General features: G+C 40.8%; 1 protein-coding gene across 1 annotated transcript in view; it reads left to right on the forward strand.

The window, feature by feature from the left end:
• The window catches only part of COLEC12 (collectin subfamily member 12), a 174,687-nt gene that overhangs the window by 23,095 nt on the left and 125,288 nt on the right, over window positions 1–26,304 (forward strand). The window contains exon 2 of the mRNA XM_068237233.1: window positions 16,447–16,497. Coding sequence (XP_068093334.1) covers window positions 16,447–16,497 — 51 coding nt within the window. The remainder of the gene's footprint in view (window positions 1–16,446; window positions 16,498–26,304) is intronic.

Consider the following 26,304-nt stretch of genomic DNA (forward strand, 5'->3'; position numbering starts at 1 on the left):
TCACCTATCTCCGCTTCAGCAGCTGCCATCATGCATAGACAGTGTCACTATAAACTAAATCCAACTTTGTCCTCAAAGAGAAATTAAAATGCTCATCGCGTAACCTATGGGAAATCTGCATCAGAAAAATCACGTTTAGTGGAAACAGGCCCATAGGCATTCATTGGAGTCAGTTTTTCTGCACCCAGAATCTGCGTGTAGTGGAAACGGGCCCTAGAGATTTTATCCACAGTCTCTGCCCCGCTCCGTCTCCCAGGCTGACCGATCCTTCAGGGTTTCCCTGGCTTTCCACGTGTTTCCTCTCCTCTTGCTTGCTTCTTGTATCACCAAGCTGTCTGCATCTGCAGTCCTTACTTTTTACTAGTTAATTTATAAAGAACTGAAGTGTATTTTTCAGATCTTACATAGTTGGCATTGGCAACAATGTTGGCTAATGTTCTATCGTTGGTTACTTTGTATCATGCGATGTCTACAGTTTATGGCCTTGATAAAGGGAGGTATATAAATTGTGTGGGCTGTTGGGGTTGGCAAACATTGATTACATTGGAGGGGGGGGCTGCACCCTAACTATATGTCTATATGTGGTCCTGTATCATGACTGTGCCTGCCGCAGCTACTGCATATTGCCATGCCTGCAGTGATATTACGCAGCCCTAGCCACCGCAATACATGTCAGGAGATATAGTTCATTAATGTGATTACATCTCCACGCAACAGGGTGGGGGTAGGCCCCTTTAAGCAATCCAAGGCCAAAGCAAATGGCTGATTGGCTGGTGGTTTCCTGCGTCTTTATAGGCACATTAGATATGGGATGCCTATATGGTACTATAGCTGAGCAGTGCATACTGTTCAGTGGAGAGGGAAGGAGGTATAAAAGGGCAGCGCACAAGTAGGTGGCCTCTAGTGGATAAAGTAAGTGCTAAAACAATGCTCTGAATCATCTGTCCTCTGCGTACCAGACCGCTAAACAATGTCCTGGGCTACCTGTACATATTTTATCCTTTTGTGAGGGAACTATTGTTATATGCTGATTAATTCAGGTTCTGTGTTGTCTACCTGTACATATATTGGAGCCATGGTTGAGACATCACAGAATGATAGTCTCTGACAATTTTTCTTTCTAGCATGTATATAAGCATTAAATAGAATTGTTTAGACAAGAACTGACGCTCAATATCCATTCTTGTGCCTCCAAAAAAGAGAGTAAAGCAAGAAGAGTGTGAGTCGGGAAAGATGATACAGGTCACTCGTAGTACAATCTGAGGATTGGAATTTCAGTTTGTAATAGGCTGTTGTATTTCAGCCTGGCCACATGGAACTCAACCCTCCACTTTCTGTGATCGGAGATCCCCTTTAATGTGAACCAGCATCACATTGCATAGTAATGCATGTGGCAATGTGTTACTCAGGCAATATTATACTACTCACTCTGTGGTGCGGACAGATCCTAAATTGTCATTTTGGGTGTAATTTGTTGCTGTTCTGCCACACTCATCAAAGATTAGCTGGCTAATTTGTACCCATGTGCCTTTGCCCCTTGCCACTTTAGCTGCCAGCATCATGCATGTGAATGCTGACAAGTCCAGCCCGCTGAGTGCTTCCAGATTTGACTAGGCTATATACACATATTAAGATGTTTCTAAATAAAGGTTTTAATGTTAGCTGCACTGCAAAGACAGCAAAGCACTTTCAGCAGGTCTGCGTTCAGCATTAGCCTTCCTCTGGCTCGCTGACATCATATAAAACAACACACCCACTTGTCTAACATCCCAGATCTTACTCCACCCAGTGTCATAATACAGAAAGCAGTGTTCTATTGCTATGCTGAATAATATCCAACTTGGAACCTTTTACAAATCATTCTCCCATTAACATAGTCATGAGGCACATGTGTTTTCTCTTCACTCGTGTCCCCCAAGGGATAAATGTAACAAAATAGTGACATCACTTGACTTTATTTTTTGCAACACACACACACACAATCATATTTTCCATATGTTGTTACTTAAAGGGAACCTGAAACGAGTAAAATTATTTAAAATAAACACATGACGTAGCTGCAAATGAATATTACATACTAACCTCACTGTCAGTTCCCCTCAGAAGCTCACCATTTTCTTCTTACGGTGATCCCTTCCAGTTCTGACAATATTTTGTCAGAAATGAAATATAACAGTTACTGTCAGTTATATATCAGTAGCTGTCAGTTACAACTGAATGTGCAAGGTAATGTCCATGTTTCCCTATGACACAAGTTGGCAATGTTACAGTTTAACAGTGTGCTGACCAGGAAGCTGTTATGGGGTAATGGCCATTTTTAAAATGCAGGACAGAGATTTCCATTGATCACAGTGGACAAATGGGATGCAGGAGAGGATAGATTGAGGAGTAGACTACACAGGAGGTAAGTATGATCTGTGTATGGTTATTTTGACTTTTATTTTCAGTTCAGGTTCTCTTTAAGGGTTTTGACTAAGAGATATGACATATGAGCATGCTCAGAGCCTATAGCCTACTGGCTGCCAAACAAATGCTACATTTGCCCATTGGCTGGTTTTTATTACTTTTTTATTACTTTTCTCAGCCTGAAATAAATGGATGTTACATGTAAAGCATTTGGTGTGTTGCTCAGCACACTAAAATAATGACATTTAAAGGACCTGATTTACTAAAATAAATTAAAGGGTTAGTGAAAACAAACGCTGGCATGGTTTCACTCTTTACCATGAGGGTACCACGGTGCTGGGGACCAGTTCCCAATGGAACAATATGTGTGTGTGTGTGTGTGTATATATATATATATATATATATATATATATATATATATATATATATATATATATATATATATATATTCAATTTTTTACATTTTTTTTTGCTTGCCATGGGCCCCAGTGCAAATTTTATATTTCCTCTTAAAAAATAAATATTTTTTAAAACATATTTTTCATTAACCTATTAGCCCTACCCAAACAACAAAGAAAAATTTACTTAATTTCATGTTGGTACACCTTATCAATAGGGATTGGCAGTAAAAGAAAAACCAGGCTGGTTTTCAGAGCAAATATACAAATCTGGCACAATTGAGACACCTACACTGATAAGCCGAAATATTAAATCCACTTGCCTATTATTGCGTAGGTTCCCCTTGTACCACTAAAGGATGTCTGACCCACCAAGACGTATACGCCTCAACACCTGCCCTGAACGTGTACTGTGGTACTTGTCATCAAGACATTAGCAGCGGATCCTTTAACAATAGATTTGTAAGTTGTCACCTTGCGTCTCCATGAACTCCATGGACTTGTTTTTCCATTAAATGGGTATTGTAACAGGTCTTCGGCTACACAGCCCCATAAACAGCAAGCTCACCTTTACCTTTTACATTTTAAAATGTATCATGGCTGTTGACATCTTGCTGAAACCAGAATAATTAATGTAAAGGTGAGTATTCTGAATCATTTACTGCATTCAACTATAAGTTATTACAATGAGTTTTTAATTAACGTTGGGCATCCAGACAATATTTCTGAGCATCTGCAACTTTTCCTTGGACTACATTTGGTATGTATTAACCAGTGTATATTGTGAGCAACTACAAGACCTGCTTTAAAGAGGAACTCCAGTGAAAATAATGTAATAAAAAAAGTGCTTCATTTTTACAATAATTATATATAAATAATTTAATCAGTGTTTGCCCATTGTAAAATCTTTTCTCTCCCTGATTTACATTCTGACATTTATCACATGGTGACATTTTTACTGCTGGCAGGTGATGTCAGTGTAAGAAGATGCTGCTTGCTTTTTTGGCAGTTTGAAACAACTGTAACTGTAAACAGCTGTTATTTCTCACAATGCAATGAGGTTCACAGCCTGGAAACTGTCAGGACCATGGTCCTGACATCACACTGTGGGAGGGGTTTCACCACAATATTAGCCATACAGGCCACCCTGATGATCCGTTTCAGAAAATGAATACATTTCTCATGGGAAAGGGGGTATCAGCTACTGATTGGGATGAAGTTCAATTCTTGGTTACGGTTTCTCTTTAACCTCCTCAGCTGTAAGCCTGATCGCCGCTGCTCCGCGCCGATTCGCTGATACCCGCCACGTTAGAGGGCCTCCCCCCAGACCCCTTGCGCAGCCTGGCCAATCACCGCCAGGCTGCACTATGGGGTGGATTGGGACTCCCTCCGACGCCATGACGTCATTCCGATCATCGCCATGGCGACGGGGGAAGCCAAACAGGAAATCCCGTTCTGAATGGGATTTCCTGTTTGCTCTGATCGCCGGAGGCGATCAGAAGGGGTGGGGGATGTCGCTGCACAGTGGCTATCATGTAGCTAGCGCTAGGCTTTAAAAACAAAACAAAACATTTTTTGTGTTTCAAAGTTTTTATTGAAATTTTTACATTTTTTTAATAAAGGGAAAGAGAGACAATGGTACATCATGTAAAAAAAAAACAATTTTTTTTAAAGTGCTGCGCTGCCCCCTGCGGTTTTAACCTCCCTGGCGGTAAGCCCGAACTGAGTTCAGGCTATGCTGCTGCGGAGGATTTCTCAGGTCCTGGTGGGCTGATTTGCATAATTTTTTTTTATTACAGGCAGCTAGCACTTTGCTAGCTGCGTGTACATTATGATCGCCGCTGCTCCGCCGCTACTCGACGCGCCCCCCCCCCCCCCAGACCCCTTGCACAGCCTTGCCTAACAGCGGCAGGCAGCGCTTAGGGGTGGACGGGACTCCCCCATTCGCCACCCGACGGGGAAGCCGAACAGGAAATCCCATTCTGAACGCTCTGATTGCTGGAGGCGATCGGAAGGGGAGGGGGGATGCCGCTGCACAGCGGCTATCATGTAGCTAGTGCTAGGCTAGCTACATGATTTAAAAATAAAAAATTAATGTGTTTTGCTGCCCCCGGGCGGTTTTAATAGACCGCCAGGGAGGTTAAACTAGTCCTATGTCCATCATATTTAGGCATTTGTAAAAGCCACTCACATATTTACACTTGCAACACATCACGTTCGAAAATGTTTTCTTTCCATTACTTTTTGTTTTCAAACTTACAAATGAATCTTTTACATTTTTTTCTAGAAGAGGAGCCTGGCTGCGTTCAGCTGGAGAGTCCACATGTGGCAACGGGGCCAGCTGACCGCAATAATTAGGATCCAGATGCTTCCCTCTCGTTAGGGCGTACTTATAGTTATCCTGTAAGTTGACCAGGCTATTTTTTATAATTTAGGCCACTGCAGCTTTAAGGCCTCGCTGCAGGGCCGTACAACTCAGCACATAAGTGATTCCCCCCCCTTTTCTGCCCACCAACAGAGCTCTCTGTTGGTGGGCTCTGATCCATGCTGGGATGTTTTTATTTTTATACAAATATTTATTTCCTTTTTTTTTTTAAATAAATGTTGCTGTATTTTTTTCATTTTTATTACACTCCCTTCCTCCCCCTGCCAGCCAATCAGCACGATCAACTGTCATAGGCATCAGCCTATGAGAGCCGATCGCTCTCCTGCCTCCCAGGGGGACAGCCGTGTCACACGACTGTCCCCGGTACATCGCTGCCGTAGATCGCAGCGCTGTACAGAGTAAATACACAGCAGTTTTGCCGTCTAATGGTGGCCATACATGGTACAATTTTTTTCATCCAATCTTACCATTGTAGTATAAGGGTAAATTAAGTGAATATACTGAAAGGATATTTTAGCCAGTTCCCTTATATTACATAGAAATGGTAAGATTGGATGGAAAAATTGTACCATGTATTGCCACCATAACAGTGATGACGGGGCGGAGCATCAGCGCGTGCAATCTCCTGCAAAACCCCGCCCCAGGACTTGACGCCAATTGTCATTAGGCGGTCCTAGGGCTGCTGCCGTGTTCAATCCCATCATTGTGATGTGGTCGTTAGGTAGTTAAATACTATTTTCCTCTGAGGCATAGCAACTGTGAGGGAGAAGGAATTCAATCACCCCAACCCCAAATTACTGCTATAGCGGCGCATAGTTTCGGCGCTCGGCACTGAGCACCGAAACTACCTGCTTTGCTTCTAAGTATTTGTTTTTTTAACACATTTTGGCCTTGGTTTCTTTTTAAAATAACTTTTTAGCATTCCCCAATTGAAAAAGTACCACAAAGTAGGTGCAAAAGTACTGTCAAAATTATTAGGAGTACTTTTTTGCTTGGTGGTGGATTAAAGGGTATTTTATTGATAGTGTGAAAATATCACTATGGAGAAAACTTAGGAGAAAAAGTGAATTGAAGGGCCCTGAAGTGGAAGAGATTCACAGGCTGCCATTATTATCCCTATTTTTAAAAACATTCTGATTTCTGGTGGCCACCATCTGTTTCTTTTTCAACACTAAATAAAAATGTACATGCATTTAAAACATAAGTAAAACACGTGCCTTTTATTTGATTGGATCAAATGAACCAAATTCTCTAGAAACTTGAATGTTTACATTGCCTAGCTAACCTTATATACCTGTATTTGCTAGTATGCAAAAAACAAAAGCTGTACTCAAATTACCGTATTTGTGGTTTTCTTGAACCTCTTTTTGCGTGAACTTTTTGTGCACTGTAATGCACCATGCTTGATTTAACCACCACTTAACGACCGCCTAACGCCGATAGGCGTCGGCAGGTCGAAGTGGTGTTACCATGGAAACGTTCCATGTCCGTTCACGGAGGGTGTTTCCGTGAACAGTCTGTGAGCTGCCGATCGCGGCTCGCAGGCTAAATGTAAACACGCGGGGAAGAAATCCCCTGTGTTTATATCATACGGCGCTGTTGCGCAGCAGCGCCGTGAAGGAGATCGGCAATCCCCGGCTTCTGATTGGCCGCCGGATATCCGTCCTGCACAGCCCATAGCCTGTGGGAGAGGAAGGTAAGGGCAGAGAGGGCGGAAATCTCTGCGTAGGTGGGCTTTGAGGAGACCCCCCCCCGCTAAGCAGAAATAGCCAGCGGCGATCAGACCCCTCACCCCCCAGCAGGACATCCGGCTAGTGGGGGAAAAAGGGGGGGAAGTCTGGTCGCCCTGGCTCAATCCTGATCGGTGCTGCGGGCTGGAGAGCCCACGCTGCACCGATCATAGGAAAATCCCCTGGTCCTTAAGTGGTTAAATGGGTGCACTGAACAAAATGGAGAACCAGCCAGTGGTGATGTTAGGATAGAGCAGAATGGTGTGCACCACTCTACAGCACTTGAAGCAACCAGTATTTTTACAATGAGCTCATCAGTGGCAGCCTCAGTGTTTTTCTGCTGACAGCTTCACTTTGTCTGCCAGAGTCACTAATTCTTGTAGAAAACATGTTACAGCTGAACTCCCAGGGAAAAAATAATAATTTTAGAAAGTTAAGAAGGGTGTTAAAAATCTTTTGGGCCCAACTTACTACCGCTGGGACTTTGATAGACTGCCATAACTTTAATATGAGTTCTGATGGCTCCAGAGGCAGAACATGGAGTTGTAACTAAAATGTGGGCATTTTCTTGGCTATTGTGCTCTAACTCATCCATGATCTACAAAAGGGTTCCAGTTGGAAAGAAGGTTGATAGCATAGGGAAGGAAAGCATTGAGGTAGCACTGTGCAAGGTAACCTGAACCAGGTTTACGCATTTTTCACCCTGTTTGCCTGAGTGACTTGGAGGATCACTACACTCTGGAATCTACCACTTAAAGAGCACCTCCCATGTAATTTAGAGTGCAAATCAATGCTATTAATCTTCCCCAAATTGTACCCTAGTATAGGTCAAGCAAATGAATGGGGACATAAATCTACAACCCAAAGGCTCTTCATTGACCATAAGAGCTCTGTGGCCGCCACCACTGTGTTACTACAGCCTGCCCCCAATTGGCAGCCACCTATCAGTCCATGGCTGCCGAGTTGGGGGCACACCACAGCAACACAGTGGGGGTGCGACACAACATAGTTGGACTGTGGTGGGATTTTTTCAACAGGGAATGAGTTGTAGCAATTCTGGTCATTACCCGGTCATTTGCCAAACCTTTGTAAGGGTACTTTGGGGAATATTTATTGCATTGATTTTGACACTGAAGATACCCTTTAAAGGGAACCTGAAGACAGTAAAATTATTTAAAATAAACTCATGACGTAGCTGCAAATGAAAATTACATACTAACCTCACCGTCAGTTCCTCTCAGAAGTTCACCATTTTCTTCTTACAGTGATCCCTTCCAGTTCTGACAATATTTTGTCAGAACTGAAATATACCAGTTGCTGTCAGTTATATAGCAGCAGCTGTCAGTTACAATTGACCGTGCAAGGTAATGTTCATGTTTCCCTATGGCTCAAATGGGTGTTATTACAGTTTAATAGTTTGCTGACCAGGAAGCTGTTATGGGGTAATGGCCATTTTCAAAATGGAGGAAGGAGAATGCCATTGCTCACAGTAGACAAATGGGATGCAGAAGAGGAGAAAGAGATTGAGGAGTAGACTATACAGTAGGTAAGTATGACCTGTGTATGGTTATTTTGACTTTTTATTTTCAGTTCAGGTTTATTTATTCATTTATTGTATTTCTAAAGCGCCAACATATTACGCAGAGCTGGACATTAGTTCAGGTTACAAACAATATTTAGGGGTGACATACAGCAATAGGACAATACAGGAATACAAGAAAAAACAGATCACGCAGCACAGTATGAGTACAAGGTAATGCTTAGTCAGTCACTGGATGGGAACATGTAGATTAGGCAAGTTGAGTTCACTCAAATGCATAGCATGGGTGCACCGTAATGGAGGTGCATGATCAGGTAGGACACACAAGGAGGAGGACCCTGCCCGAAGGCTTACAATCTAGAGGGAGTGGTAGGGACATGAAAGGTAGGGGACAATAGTTCATCTGCGGGTTTAGAGCACCTGTGAGGGTTGGTAGGCCAGAGTGAAAAGGTGAATTTTGAGGGCCTTCTTGAAGATTTTGAAGGAGGGGGCTGCCCTAATGGGTGGAGTTAGGAAGTTCCATAGTGTTGGAGCAGCTCTTGAGAAGTCCTGGAGGTGTGCAGGGGACTGGGTTCTCTTTAAGTGTTACCATATTGGCTTGCCATGTTTATACAACGTGTTATTCTTTCCAAAAACAGCTTAGACATGCTAAACCAAAATATACTGCTGTTACAATGACTTAGGAGATGCTAAATGTGTTCTTTTACCCCTCACTCCTTCCTATTCATTCCAGGCCTCGTTTTTTTTTTTTGTGAGCCTACAATACTATTGGGAGCCTTATTTTTACATAGTTGGAAGTAGGCTGAGGTTGTTGGAAGCCATATACATATGTATACTTAAATATTGGCAATGACAATGTCATTAACAGCTTAAACCTCAGTTAACCCCTGTCAATATGTAATTAGAGCTGTGAAATGTTATACTTGTACTGGTTATAGCTGGTTCGGGGAGGCCAGTATGTCATGACAAAGTGCTCATTGCTCCTACCTCAATCCTCCATACAGCCATGTTATGCTTGCAACAAACTGTTAACCTATAATGGCATATTTATATTCAGGGTTTAGAACTATTAATATGAGAAGTCATTGAAATATATTTGGCATTAGGTATTATATATATTGCATACATGATTTGGGGCCAGTACATTTTCTCATTTATTTTAATGCTTTATTATTCATCCTTTTACAGAATCCATGGCAGACTTTGTCCTTGTGAATGTTTAAACGCATAGACCTTACCATTCTCATGATAGCCTTTCCTCTTCCTAAGCTATTTAAGAAAAACTTTTGGAGAACTGTTATATTAATTAAGAGTAAACACTATGGGAAACGTATTTTGTAGCCAGGGCCGGGCCGAGGCATAGGCTGGAGAGGCTCCAGCCTCAGGGCGCAGTGTAGGATGGGGCGCAGAATTCATTCAGCTGTCATTCCTAATTGTGTTTGAAGCAAAAAGAAATAAGAAAAGGGGATACATGGCAGTGACTGCAAGCCATATAACTAGATATTAAGGTGTTGGGGAGGTTGTGGGCCCTGTGGCGCCTCTTAGTCTAATAGAAATCAGTGTGTGATGGCTGGGGTGGCAGGGATGGAGGGGCGCACTTTGGTGTCTCAGCCTTGGGTGCCGGAGGACCTTGTCCCGGCTCTGTTTGTAGCCATATGACTTTTTCCTTTTTATGTATAAGAGTAGTAATAGTTTTAACCTCTGTCAAGTTGCTATTGGTGTCTGTGCCCTTTTTAGAGACATTTTTCTGACATCCTGTTCCCAGGGATATGGCAGAGACTTTTCCCATGGCAAATAGGACAACTGTGAAAATATTAGTTTCTAGATGTCTACTATCAAGTTAAAAAAAAAAAATATATATTTTTTTTTTCAGGAGCGAGTGGTCCCTAACACTGCACTTCTTGAAACTTTAATTTAAATTATTCTTAAAACTGACCAGGATACATTTCAAGCCAACCAATTCTAATTATCTGTTTGATTAACTCTTGCCTACCTAATAGCATTCATAGAAACCAGACTGGGTTCATACCACGCAGGCGGAAAGAGTAGGTGTGCAATTCACATAACCTATTTGGTGCATCAGAAGAATATTCCTGGTCAATGTGTTTGACACGTTGTCTTTGGATTACCCCAACTTTGACTTGAGCAGTTATGGCATGGGAGACCATGTCAGGCCATGTCTAAACCTAGTGCCACAGTTAACAAGTTGGGCCTGACACCTATCCATTTCATATTTATAGAGAAATGCATCAGGGCTGTCCTCAGCCCTTGATTTTGCATGGCTGTCAAACGCTTGTATATGGTCCTCTGTTCCAAAAGCAACATCAAGGGACTGAAGGTAGGCTCAGTCACCAAAAGTCGAACTCTTGTATATGGCCCCCTGTTCAAAAAGCAACATCAAGGGACGGCAGGTAGGCTTTGTCACCAAAAAGTTCTCCTATTTACAGCCGACTTACTTTTGCCTATAACTGACCCAGGCGTCTCTTCTTATGGGAAGATTTTTCTGGCATATCTTCACTAACAGTGAACCCAGATAAATTCAAAGCTTTCAACATTTCATTAGGAGAAGCGGTCGAAAGAGAGTTCACTTCAGGTTTTGACTTCCTCTTATCTTGGCATCTCTTATCTCTATGTGTCCCTTCTTGTTGGCTAACTACCATCCACTTCTCCTTCAATCCCTTTCAAACCTAGCTGTATCCTGGTCCCTTATCGCTATATCCAAGTCAGGACATAGAAAAATTATAACTCCTATTTCCACACATTTCTTTTTTTTAACAATAAACTTTTATTGAACAAAAGTCAACAATATTTACAAAAGGGGATCATAACACACAATAGAACATTGTAGGATAAATGCAGGAGATCTCCACATATTTCTTAAATATTTTTTTAAGAATTGATTTCTGTCTTTTATATGAAGAAACAAGTGGGTGAGGATTCAGAAGAGGTCATTATACCTACATGAATTTGATGGTAGCCTGGTCATTCATAAAAATTACTATTACAGAGCAGCATTAGTTACTCAGTTAGTTCAACTCTTTAATAGTTAGGACAGCCTGCCATGGAAATCTTTAGAGATGCCATTCAGTTTAAGTTTTATTATCGTAAGGTGGAAGAACAGTAACAGTAAAACTCAGGCAACAGCAAAACTCAGATGGATGTTCTTATCTTGCCTTAAAGGAATACTGTAGGGGGGTCGGGGGAAAATGAGTTAAACTTACCCAGGGCTTCTAATGGTCCCCCGCAGACATCCTGTGCCTGCGCAGCCACTCACCGATGCTCCGGCCCCGCCTCCGGTTCACTCCTGAAATTTTAGATTTTAAAGTCTGAAAACTACTGCGCCTGCATTGCCGTGTCCTCGCTCCCGCTGATGTCACCAGGAGTGTATTGCTCAGTCCCAGTATGGTCTGTTCCTTCACAGTATGCTCCTGGTGACATCAGCGGGAGCGAGGACACGGCAAAGCAGGCGCAGTGGTTTTCAGACTTTAAAATCTGAAATTCCAAAAGTGAACCGGAGGCGGGGCTGGAGCATCGGTGAGGGGCTGCACGAGCACAGGATGTCTGCGGGGGACCATTAGAAGCCCCGGGTAAGTTCAACTCATTTTCCCCCGACCCCCCTACAGTATTCCTTTAGAAAAGTTTCTGGATTCTGGGTAGACTTCAGCGCTAAGTATCGTGGTGATATGATGACTGTGAATTTTCATGAAGCTGTTTTAAACAAAAAAAAAAATTTGAAATCTGTAACCCACCTAGAAGATGTTAAGTAAGTTTCTGACACCTCAACCACTGCTGATGCGGAATAGCATAGCTGTGTGTGTGGGAGTGAAATGCTATCTCTGGCTAAACCTGCGCCAAGCCAAAACTAAAGCAGAATTTTGAAGTTGAATTTGGAAGAATACTAGGAGTTGGTGGAAGGAGTTTTACATATTGTTGGCACGAGATAAGTGTCGACTAAGCCAAATTAGTTGGACACCAGTAATTTGGAGTGCTGAATCTGAAAGACTAATAATTAAAGCATTTAATGTCAGTGGGATATATGATATTATTTTATGTGTTTATATAGTGCTGACACTTTTTCCACATCTCATTTCCGTGAGCATAGATGCATTCACACATATCCTTACCCCCAAAGGAGCTCAAACGCTAATGTATCCACCAGAATCTCCCAATGCTAACTGAAAACTAATTTAGCTTCGAAGCAAAGTAAACCCACACACAAGAAAAAAGAACACCTAACACATATAGATTGTGTCATATAGATCTTCAAGCCTGAATCCAGAACTCTAGCACTGCAAAGAAGGTGTGGTAAGCACTTGGCAACCAAGATTACAATTTATTATTATAATTAATTTTCTCTCATTTCTATAGTATTAACGCATTTTCACACTTCTGCTTTATGATAAGCATTAGGTCATATTTAGATGAGAATATGAAACAACATCCTTCAATAATGACTACAATTGAAGAGAAATCGAGAGCCCAATATGGTGTAGTATGTCAAGACAGATTGAATAATTGAGACAGTGAGATGGTAATACTCACAAACATGGGTTACCGCTCAGGTAACCACTCAATAGGCAGGTGAGGAGATTAGACCTGTCCTCACTCAGGATTAAGAAGTCGCTCTCTGTAGATAGGAGAAAAAGGGTAGATCACCCCTCCACCTGGGGTGGACTTGAATATACTGGTAGGTGAACAGAGGCGCCAGTAGAATAAAAGTACATAACATTTTTCTAAAAATTGCTGGGAGGAAGTGGTGGACTTGCCTCCGTTAAAGCAGACACCAAGGACTGTGATTAAATAAATAAATACACATTTATTGAAGATACCCCAAAGATGCAACGCGTTTCGCGGGCACAGCCCACTTCTTCAGGCAATAAACAGGGGATAAACAACAGCAATTCTGTTATAGCAAGCAGAGCACCTCTGCTTGCTATAACAGAATTGCTGTTGTTTATCCCCTGTTTATTGCCTGAAGAAGTGGGCTGTGCCCGCGAAACGCGTTGCATCCTTGGGTATCTTCAATAAATGTGTATTTATTTATTTAATCACAGTCCTTGGTGTCTGCTTTAACGGAGGCAAGTCCACCACTTCCTCCCAGCAATTTTTAAAAAAAATGTTATGTACTTTTATTCTACTGGTGCCTCTGTTCAATAATGACCAGTATTTATGCTTAAAAACTATATATACATCTGATTATCGTCCTAAAAAGCACAGTTGCTGATTAGAAACAATTTCGGCCAGCACAACAATTGAGCCTAATTTAATAATGATTGCTGATGCTAGAGAACACAGGAGAAAACAAGAACCAGATTAAGGGTGCATACACACATCCAATGTGGATTGGCTAATAATTGACCAATTTTACCTCTTCGATTCAGATTCTGAATACTATGATCAGATTTTGTAGGTAAGCTCTCATACTACATGGAGGTGGTAAAATAGTCCAGTGATTGGTCAATGGAAATTGAATGTGTGTATCAGGTTTTAGTCTATTTTTTATCTCTCTAATACACTTGTTTTCATAAATCTATCGCTTTAGGCTGGGGACACACTTGACTGTTTTCATGCGGGTTTTCTGTAAAGGAAAACTGATAACTCATGTTAAAGCGGAATATAACCCTGCATTTCAACATTGCTCTAAAACATTATTTACAGCATATTATATGCAACCAGCATTTTTTTTACTAGACCAGCATTGGAAGGGTTACACACAGAGGTTTAAAGTTTCGTGGAGAGATATGCAGACGCATCCGAAGTTCAGATAGATACATTTAACTAAATAGAATGTAACAAGTGAGAAATGTTACACACTCTTTGGCTGTCCTCCAGCTCCTGCACAGTCAGAGAGAGTGAGTCACATTCCACACTTAGATACATTTAAGTAAACAAAATGTATCTATGTGAGCTTCCGATGTGTCTGCATTTCTCTCCAGGAACTTTAAAGCTCTGTGTGTAACCCTTCCAATGCTGGTCTAGTAAAAAAAAAAATGCTGGTTGCATATAATCTACTGTAAATAATGTTTTAGAGCAAAGTTGAAATGCAGGGTTATATTCCGCTTTAACCATCGGGCTGGTTCACACTTAATGCATTTTTCGCACGCACAAAAAAAAAAAACTTACATCTTGCAAGATAATTCTGCACATTTTGTCAGTTTTCTCTGTCAATTACATTCGCTACTGTGAAAAAACGCGCACGTTTTTCTGAATCCAAACACAATTGGTGTGCAGAAAAAGTGTGCAGAAAACTGAAAGACAAGTGTGTCCCCTGCCTTACTGTTTTTTGGCTAAGTAATTATTATAATTAGGATTGCTTGTGTAACAGCATCAGTCTGATTAGGTGATCACTTCCTGCTTTCGCACAAGTGGGAAATAGAGGCAATGCATGGTAATGACGAGCAGGACGAAGCCTTAAAAATCTATCGCCTGATCAATCTGATCACATGCTGTGTCGCAAGGGAAGCTCTGAATCTCATCCGCCTGAAAATTCTCGACATCTAATAGGTATCAGCTAACATCAGTCTCCACTTTGTCGTCCTCACATCATTGCCGCATCTGCATCCACCAACACTTCTCCACAGCTGGAGCGTCTTCTGAGATCTCCCAGGCAGCCACCACCAGCACTGACCTGCTGGTACCGGAAATTCTATAAGTCACTGCTTGTAATGTGGAGGAAACATGGAGATGAATAACGAAAGAAGATACAACAGAGGGATCTGGGGAGAGGATCATTTTTCAGTCATTTCCATTTACTACCAACATATGACTATGCCTATTACATCAATCACTCGTGCTTTTCAACAACAATTTTAAGCCCAATTCACTATATTAAAATTCCTTTACATATTTATATGATGCCCCCTCCATTGGCTAACTAGAGTTTCGGACTTAAATAGAAGAGTAAAACTAGATCTCCATCTGTTTTTTTTTTCTTCACTTGGCAGTAAGTGGGGAAGATATAGCTCTTCTTTTAGGCTTTCATTGCTGAAGACTAGATGTCATTGGCTCCTGGCCCCATGATTGCTGTAAGACAATTACAGCAATCACACTACAAAATAGGGAAAGGATTGCGCCTGCACAGTCCGCTCCAGCCCACGTGGCGGTGATTGACAGCGCCGATCGCGCAGGCGCAGTACAGAGCGACCTCCAGGTCGCTCTGACGTCATCGCCGGGGACCGGGCCAGAGCTCCGCCGAACGGCTGCGGGTAGAGCTGCGGCGAGGGAGGTCCTGGGAACTTGGGGCTGGAGGAAGCCCCCGGTAAGTACCACTCATTTTACTATATTTGCCCTGATGACTCCTTTAACCCTCTGGGCGATACAATTATATCGCCCAGGAGGTGGCGCAGCACTATTTTTTTAAAAAATTTTATTTTTTAAATCATGTAGCGAGCCCAGGGCTTGCTACATGATAGCCCCCACCCACGTCATGGACGTCGTGACGTCAGAGGGAGTTCCGATCCACCCCTCAGCACTGCCTGGCACTGATTGGCCAGGCTGCGCAAGGGGTCGGGGAGGGGGGGGCTGAGCGGCACAGCGGGTAGCGGAGGATCGGCGGCGAGCGGCGGCGATCGGAAGTTACACACAGCTAGCAAAGTGCTAGCTGCGTGTAACAAAAAAAAAAAATATGCAAATCGGTCCACCAGGGCCTGAGAAATCCTCCTGCGTGATATACCCCAAGCTCAGCTCGGGATTATCGCTCAGGAGGTTAAAGGGGCCAGAGCCACCTGGACCGAAAATGGTTAATAATGTTTTAGCTTTTTAGCCATTGCCATACTTGTCTGTTATTCATTGTATGTATCAGAATTGCATATATACATTTGTATTTCAGAGTGATATATGAAGGTAGGCTGATTCATTTGACAATTTCATAAAAGTGCTTTCAGAGTGCACAATGATGTCTGCTATCTTACCACTTATGGAAAAACAATTGCTTAGTGTGAGTGCAGATGACATGGTGTAACTCGTTTATTTATCCTTTTCCTACAGACGACTTTGCAGAAGAAGAGGAGGTGCAATCCTTTGGGTACAAGAGATTTGGTATGTCAAGAATTTTAATACTGAGCAGAGCAAGCTGTTTTGTAGATCTTCAGATACCTCAACTAACCCCAAATACTTGATGTTTTATAAACCACTATTGTTACAGTATTAACAAATAAAGGGGATTCTCAGAACAGATCAATCTGACCAAAATTATTGCTATTGCCAATGATTTCTAACCATCACCCAATTTTTTGGGGCAAATAGTCTCCTCTCATCTTAAAGGGTACCTTAATTGACAACAGCAAAAAAGTCATTTAACTTATCAGGCGCTTCTACCGTTCCTCTGCAATCCTCTGGTCCCCCACCGCAGCTGAGTTTCGTTAGTACATATGTGCTGCCCTGGCCGCACGTGTCCTCGCTCACGTCACCATAACCGACCTGCGCATGCACAGTACCAGTCTTCTCTGTTCGGTCAGTGAAAACAAAACTCAGCCGCAGCGGGGGACTGGAGGATTGGTTTGTCCCGGCAAAGTTTTATCCTGATTCAAAACTTCTTGCAATATATAATACATGTGTGTAAAGGAGCTTTAGTACTTGTCATACCTTAATGTTCCCTTCATTTTGTTCTGTACATTCACTGGCCTCTTGCTTAGAATTCACTGTCTCAGCTGACTGTGGTCTCAGCTTAAAGATTGTAGGTTTTGCAGACATAGGGGAGGAGTCACAACACCTATGTCATTAATTATCTCTCCTTACTTTGCTCTCTTTATTTTTGATACTTTTTGGGATTATTTAGTGCTTAAGATGCTTTCAAAGATAATGAGTAAAACAGATAAAGAGAAAGAATCCATTAGATTAGACAGATGATGAGAGATTATTTTGAGATAAAGACAAATAAGGAGAAATAATTCATTAAATACGACATGGGGTAAATTCACAGAAGCTTGCTAAACTTAACATGTGCAAACAGTGCACATTAATAACACCTTACTTGATAAAAAAAAAAGAGTTTAACTTACGTGGGGCTTCTACCAACCCCCTGCAGACATCCTGTGTGAATCAACCTTAAAGTGAGCTGTAAACAATTGCCTCTCTGTGTTGCTTCATGGTACAATACTGCCTTCATGTGCCCCAATGTGTTCCCTGTAGCAGAGGGGTAGGATGGTTCAACTCCTGTTTGAAGTCAGTTCAGCATCTTACAGATGGACCAATAGCAGTCTTTTCCAGGTTTGATCTCTCTGCATATTGGCTATGCCTTGTTTCAGACTGCTTCTTTCTCCACATTGAGAATTGAGTTGCTTCAGCAGAAAGTTCCAGAGGTTGTACACAATCTGCCACTTTTGTATGATTTTAAATATTTTCTCCATAGAATTGCCATGAAGAGAATGTTGACTATCTGTTATCCATTTAGTCTTCTTTATTGCATGTCAAATGTTGGAGCTGCTCCAGCTAGTACGTACGGTTTGTCAGTGTTGGTTGATTTCAGGAATCCGTTTAGGCATCTACAAGACTTTTTGAGAGCACGATCAATCTTCTGGGCATCTGCTAAACTCTCTCTGGACAGGTGTTCTCACTATAACGTATGAAAGAGCCAGAGCCAGTGCTGTTGCAGATATTGCGGCTTAGTTAGTGTCCCAGTGGCTGTTCGTCAACTTGTTCAGTATGTTTTTTGTGCACTAACTTTGGCTCTCAGATATGTAATAGTGTAGACCAGTGATCTGCAAACTTGGCTCTCCAGCTGTTAAGGAACTACAAATCCCACAATGCATTTTGCCTTTGTGAATCATGACTGTGGCTGTCAGACTCCTGCAATGCGTTGTGGGACTTGCAGTTCCTTAACAGCTGGAGAGCCAAGTTTGCAGATCACTGGTGTACAGGAAGTAAATGGCATTACTTATTCATTGCCATCTGCACTGTAGCACTGTTCATTTGTGTGCATTTTTATCCACTGGGGACTTCCTTAACCACTTTACCCCCACGCGTACGCATTTCTCCGCCCCTTTTTTCCCTCCTAAAAAACCAGCAACGGAGAAATCCGTACCTTCCGCGCTACCGCCGCTGTCCGCGCTCCCGCCGCTCGTGCGCGTGCACCCGCCGCTCGTGCACGCCGCCGCCCGCCCGCTCGCCCGGAGATCAATGAACGGGAAAATCCATTCCCGTTCGTTGATCTAAGCCCCCGCAATGATCTGCTGCTTCTTTCAGAAACTGCGAGATCATTGTGATTTGGCCAGCCTCCTACTGCTTTCTGTAAGCGTCCTTCCGGACGCTTACAGGTCGCATGTAAACAAACACTCTGTGGCCATCTTGTGGCCAAATAGTAAACTACACCCTAAAAGCATTTTACATATACAAACATTACATTTACACAATAGATTAACTCATTACCTCCCACACTCCCCAATTTTTATTTTTTTTTTTGTAATAAAAAAAAAAAATACAATTAAAAAAAAAACATAAATAGTTACCTTAGGGACTGAACTTTTTAAATATTTATGTCAAGAGGGTATAACACTGTTACTTTATAAACTGCGGGCTTGTAATTAGGGATGGACGCAAAACTGAAAAAAATGCACCTTTATTTCCAAATAAAATATTGTCGCCAAACATTGTGATAGGGACATAATTTAAATGGTTTTATAACCGGGACAAATGGGTTAATACATTTCATGGGTTTTAATTACAGTAGCATGCTTTATTTAAAAACTATAATGGCCGAAAACTGAAAAATAATAATTTTTTTCCCACATTTTTTCCTATTTCCCCATTAAAACACATTTAGAATAAAATAATTCTTGGCATAATGTCCCACCTAAAGAAAGCCTAATTGGTGGCGAAAAAAACAAGATATAGTTCATTTCATTGGGATAAGTAATAATAAAGTTATAGACGAATGAATGGAAGGCGCGCTGAAAGGTGAAAATTGCTCTGGTGGTCAGGGGGTAAAACCCCTCAGTGGTGAAGTGGTTAAAGGCCCTTTCCCACTAGCTGAGGCGTACACAAACACGATTTTATGCACACGTTATGACGCACAGCATGACGATGGGAAATTGCCCTAGTTCTAATTCACCCAACGGGAAATTGATTGCGTCATAAGATTAAATGTTCCCGGAGCCGTTACAACATAACGTTCTGGAACACTTTAACGTGAACGGTAACGTAAAAATGTCAATAGACTTACATGTTAACTTGCTTGTCACATCCTCTGTGCGTCCATCAGAACTGACTGCATAGCATAGTGGGAAAGTGGTTAGCTAGATTTAACTGGTTGATATGGAAAAAACTATATTTTTGCAATGAAGCTCCAAGTCTCATGAAACCTGAAACATGAGACTATCCATTATGCAAGGCATTAGAGCTTGATCCCACTACATGTAATCTGATCTGCTTTTTATCAATTGGGATTTACCAGTGACAACAGGTTTCTTATAGAAAACCCTTGTTGCTGTTCCCATGATCTTTAGTGCACTTATGCTTGTGTCCCATTCAGTATAATTTAATGAAGGTCTATAAGTACAAGCGCAAAGAGAAGATGCTTGCCTTTTTCCTGTCCTCTTTGTGATTTACATTGGCAACCCCAACAAGGCCTTAAATATTCTGCTAATGCCTTCTTCAGTCTTGTGTATGTGAACATTTATGGTACTTGTCAGACCTAGAGAAAGAAAACTAACATCTGTGTTTCAAGACATACCTTCATGTACTATCCAGCACTGGAAGTCATATCACACGGTGACAGAAGGTCACGACAAGGGGCCACTCCCAGCAATTGCTAAGCTATTTCCCCCATTATTGGTAGACCACTACATTTCCACTTAAGTACATACATATATCTTCAGATCACGTGGTAACTGTAAATTTTGGTTGAGGTTTTTACTATCACCTCGCAGAACATTGCTTCTATTGATGATAAGTCTCACAGCCTAGTAGACTTACATTCAGGCATCTGGGATTTCCAGGGCCATGGCTATTTATGGAACTAGAAAGGAAACTGTGATTCTGCATTTCAGTATGGGAAAATCAAAGTTGGGTACATTGTTTTCATTGTCTTTATAACAACTATTATAATTGTTTTTATTATAACTATATAAGTAGGAAAGCTAACAGAGAGTGAGGTGTTTGTAAAGTGTTTTCATTAGGTAATACAGACATTGATACAATGATGGAGGACAGCACTTCACCCTGCAGGGGCGAATATATAGAACAACCTTAATTGCAACCTATTTGCTCTTAGCATCAATAGAAGTAAACGTGATTTCATGCAGGCTGATTGTGGACCAAACAATATGAACATATTACATGGTGAATATCAATAATTTCTTAATCTCTCTTCTATTTTTTAAATTCTCATTTTGCAATGTATTGATTTATTTTTTTCACCTTTTCTCTAAAGTTCCTCTTTAAATAAGTCACAAGACTGGGATACAACATTAGGCCTGGAACCCACTACAAAAATCGCAATCGCTAGCGATTTGAATAAGCATTTTGTAAGCGATTTCATGAGCGTTTTTGGGAGCGATTTTAAAAAGTGTAAGGTTTTTGCCAGCGATTGTGTAGCGATTAGCGTTTTTTTTATTCTGATTGGTCCTTTCAATTAATTGTAATTTTTTTACAGTGTGCAGTAACTTCAAAACGCTAACAAAATCGCTCTGTGTAGGTTTTGATGAGTGATTAGGCCAGCGTTTATATACTTCACATTGCAGAAACGCTAACCGCTAACGCTAAACATGCTGCAAGTCCTGCGTTTTGCGATTTGGTAATCGCAGTCGCTCCAGTGGAATTTGGTTCATCCATTAGCATTAGCTGAGTGTTTAAGGAAATTGCTAGCAGTTTGAATCACTCCCTAAACGCTCAGAAAATTGTTCTAGTGGGTTCCAGCCCTTACTGTGGTTATTTTGATCCATTCACCATTTCTGTTACTGAAAAAACTGTAACTTGTTTACTTAAGGTGGCCACACACCATACAATTTTTTAAATATCTGTTAAATTTAAGAATTGCAATCAATTTTTTCTGACTGATTGTAACATTTCAAAAATCTGACCAATGTACCACACACCTATGTTCAATTTTTCCCCAATTATGATAAAAATGATTGGAAACTCAGCGAAAATTGCTAGGGTGTGTATATTAATAAATTGACAATCCAACACACACCATACAATCTTTAGAAAGATTGCCATATCTGGCATTCCGGATCGATAAAAATCAAAGAAAACGGGAAATCCGATTGGATTTATCAGTCGAATGAAAAAAACTTTTGATTTTTCGGGAGATCAGATCGTTTTTATCGAATTGCCGTAAAATCTGATCATTTTATTGTATCGTGTGTGGCCACCTTAAGTCATACCTAAAACAATCTTTATTTAGTATAAATCCCTGGCAGATATGTGTGTTGCTTCTCTTCTACACTTATTTATGGGCATTGTCTAATTCAATTAATTCTTTGTTGAGCAGTGAAATTTTATTTTTTTTTTCCCAGAAGTAAGTCCGACTCCTAATACACAAAGTGCTGATTCCACAAACCGTGTTGCGAAAGTATATTTAATCTGGCTTTCACTTCAGAATTACTGGCAGCTGGAAACATTTGCTGGTCATTTTTTTTTTTTTTTTTTTTTTTTTAGGATAATTTATTCTGACAAAATATTCTCTGCAAAGTTCAGCAATTTGTAGCTCACTGTATACAAAACATTCTAATGAATAGGATGCTGCATAAAAATTCAAGTCATTCATAAACAAACAGCACAGATGTCCCCGGGATGCTCTTTGTGTCTTTCTGGGGTCTTTAAATAGAATTACGACACAATCAGGGCTTGTTATGTTTGGCCGCTTTCCCAAAACTTGAGGTGGGACAGTTCATGTGTTTTCTTCTGCCTTGATTTTGTGGTTGAAGAAAACCTGAGAGCTTCAGGATTTTTCTCTCTTATTCAATACAATATTCCACATGCATGGCTGCAAAAACAAACTCTGTCTTTCTGGAAACTTTCATTAGGTTAACTCCATTATACCGTTTAAAAACCATAGCAAAATCTGTTATTCTGCACTGCTTGTAATTCAACAGCTTAAAGAGGAACTGTAACAAACGATTGAACTTCATCCCCATCAGAAGCTGATACCCCTTTCCCATGAGAAATCTTTACTTTTTCTGGAATAGATCATCAGGAGGGTCTGTATGGCTGATATTGTGGTGAAACACTTCCCATAGTGTGTTGTCAGGACCATGGTGCTGACTGTTTCCTGTCTGTGAACCTGCTTGCATTGTGGGAAATAACAGCTGTTTCTAACTGCCAGCAACCAGTATATCCCTCTGTGCATATGTATATGTATAAAAGAGAAACAGCCTTTTAGCCTATCACAATGTTAGTGGGTGTGGTTATAGATAACGGCAGTTGGTGCTGTCTGTTTTTTTCATGTCTGCCGGTAGTAAAGATGATTACGTGCAGGCTCGTTGTGGATTAAACAATATGAACATATTACATGGCGAATATCAATCATTTCTTGATCTCTCTTCTATTTTTTAACTTCTCACTTTGCAATGTATTGATTCGTTTTTTTGCCCTTTTCGTTAAAGTTCCTGTTTAAAGCCTCAACCAAATAAAGACTACTCAGCATACTGGAAATCATAGTAATAATATTATTTAGAGTACAAGCTTTTAAGTACCCTTTTTCACTATCATTTTCATTGAAAGGGTAGCTGAACGTGTGATATGGGGGTTGATTCGTGAAAAGCCAGTAAAATTTACATGCACACATAGCACACATCAGTTTTCCTCTTGTTTACTTAATGCAAAGTGCATTGCGCACATAGCACAACTTGCGCTATGTATACAGTTTGTGTATTCCCACTATAATACGTGTTATGCCAATAGCATAATGGGCGTTATTCACGCAACATGTACATTGTGTACATAACACAAGTAGGAATCCAGGGCTGTAACTGACAGTTCCTCAGCATTCGGACTTGAGTTGGACTTTAACTGTCACTGATAACTAATTACAGATCATAAAATTCTTGCATGTCAGACACCCAAAATTGGGGTGTCAAAAAGTCAGTCTATCCGCGGCGATATATACGGTATATATTTAGCTTTCTAACTCAGATAAAACTATAAGGTTCCAGGAAAGTCCTATTGAGACGTAGGACTGTAGTAATTGTTTTTCTCATTAATTTATTTTAAGTTCAGGTTTGCTTTAGGCTATATTTTGTGTAATGTCTAACACTGACATGGTAGAATAACATATTGGTTACACTTTTCTCAAATTTGGCCAAGATTGTCTCAGAGGAGTTTGATATGGAAATAAAAATTTCCGGTTTGGCCCCCAGCATTTTGTCAACATCAATATTTGTTGCCAAAATAAAAATCTAAAATGATTCTCCTGTTAATTGGGAATCTAAAGCTTAGTACACACATGCGATAATTGTCGCCCGTCTGGCAACAATTTGGGGACAGATGCTGTGCAAAAACATTGTGATTGTTCCTGCTCGGGCCTTGAGAGTCAACAGACGGATCCTTAATGACTCCCGAAACCCAAGCAGGATAGATTGGTGGCCACTGTACACACAGAACGATTGTCGGCTGAAAACGGTTATTATCAACTGTTTTGGATAAAGATGATGGCATATGTGTACGTAGCTTAACCACTTCCCAACCACAGGTTTTTTTCTACTTTTTCTACTTTTCTACTTTTTACAGCTTTTTTTCTACTTAAAAATCAGAGCAATTTTCACATCACGCTCCTCCCATTCATTTGCCAATTACTTTGTTACTTATCTCACCAAAATGTATTTCTATATATTTTTGCTCAGAATTATTTTATTTTATATGCATTTCAAAAAGAAAAATGAGAAAACAATTAAAAAATCATTATTTCTCAGTTTTTAACCATTATAGTTTTAAAATAAAATGTGCTACAATAGATAAAATTTGCACATTTTTGCCCATTTGTCCCAGTTATTACAACATTTACAATGTGTCCCTAGTACAATGTATGGCAATAATATTTTATCTGGAAATAAAGGTGTATTTTTTCAGTTTAGTTATTTGTAATACTGTATCAATAATTATGAGCATTTATTTGCAAAAATAACAGTAATATACTCTCATGATTTACATATTAAAAAGTCCATAAGGTAACTATGTTTTTTTAATGGTGTCATTTTTTTATTTTATTTTTTACAAGTTTTTTATTTTGGGAACTTTAAGGTAGCGGTGTAAGTGGTTAAAAATAATAAAAATGTATGTATTTCTATATATAAAATTGTATTTGGGTGCATTTTTTCTTTTTGGCCACAAGATGGCACCACTCTTAATTCCCGTGTGCTGTAAACATCACATGGGAAGTAGTAAGTGTAAAGGCCCATACACACGTCGGATTTCCGCGAACGACGGGTCGTTTGAACGTCCCGTCGTTCCGTCATTCGCCCGCTAAATCGGGCGTGTGTACAGGCTGTCGTTCGCTTGATAAGGGTGAGTTTACAAACTCGCCCTTATCAAGCGAACGACAGCCTGTACACACGCCCGATTTAGCGGGCGAACGACGGGACGTTCAAACGACCCGTCGTTCGCGGAAATCCGACGTGTGTATGGGCCTTAACTGTTTTTACTTTCACTTTGTTAATGAATGCTGGCGTCTCACTGACATCGGCTTTCATTCATCACAGACACTGTGATTGGAATGGTGAACAAGCTGTTACTATTCACTGTTCACAGAAAGGTGGGATTGCGACAGAAGTGAATGGCGAGTCGATCGAGAACATTGAGGTAAACAAACAGATACGCATATCTACGCCCCTGGTCCTGAAGTGAAGTCCACAGGGGCGTAGATATGCGTAGCAGTGGTCTAGAACCGGTTAAGATAACAAGCGCAATTGCATTTTTCCTAAAATGAGTTCATTAGATCCAGATTCACCTGTCGAGAAACTGAACCAGCTTGTAAGTGTCAGTAGGCTGCAACAGACAGGCCCTTATGATGTCCAAATGTATATCAGTTGAGCTTTTAGGAATATGTTCAGTACACAGGATGAGAGTCCTCTTTGAATATTTTTAACGTTAGCCAATAAATGGTATGAGCCTAATTCCAAGCTTGTTGCCTGACAACTGTATATAACACAAAATAACACCTATTCCTATCTAGCCCTCAGTACAATAGGAACACATTATGTTTCCAAATGAGTCCCTTACAACAAAAGCTACTTTACATACAGTTCAATTACTGATGAATTCTCTATAGTAATCTGTAGTGATTAATATGTAGTGATAGCAACCTACATAAACCTTAACTGCAACCATGAATCCAAAGTATGATGTCTGTAACTAGTAGTAAGGACAATAAGTGGATAGTAGAAATAAGCAAAGGATGGGGAGGAGGGAGTGATAAGCAATTGCAGATGACCAGTGTCCAATCTCCAGACCTGCTTTGCGAAAGAAGTGTAAGGGCTCTTTTCCACTATGAAACGCAGTCACAATGGCGCTGTGATGCAATCATGTTTCAAGCAAATTTCTATTAATGCGATTGCAATTGAGCTACTGTACTCAGTTTTAGGAGCTCAACTGCATCAAAAACGTGACAGGACAACGACGACGGTTGTGACGGTTGGGACAAAATCGCAATGCAATCAGATCACACTAATGGAAATGGCCTCAGCTGTTTCCATTAGTTTTACTATAGCCTGTATTTTGCAATCCGTTAGTGATTGGAATCAGATCACAAAGCACAAGGTAGTAGAAAAGGGCCCTCTCCTGCTCATTTATCCTAGCTACTCTCACAAAGTGCTGCTCATATGACTAATACATGCAGTTGGTGGCAGCAATTGCCAATACTCCACGCAGCCTGTGCCCATTACATAAACAAAGCCATGATAGTCTTTGTGA

The sequence above is a fragment of the Hyperolius riggenbachi genome, chromosome 5, assembly GCF_040937935.1.
Source record: "Hyperolius riggenbachi isolate aHypRig1 chromosome 5, aHypRig1.pri, whole genome shotgun sequence".
NCBI lineage: Eukaryota > Metazoa > Chordata > Amphibia > Anura > Hyperoliidae > Hyperolius > Hyperolius riggenbachi.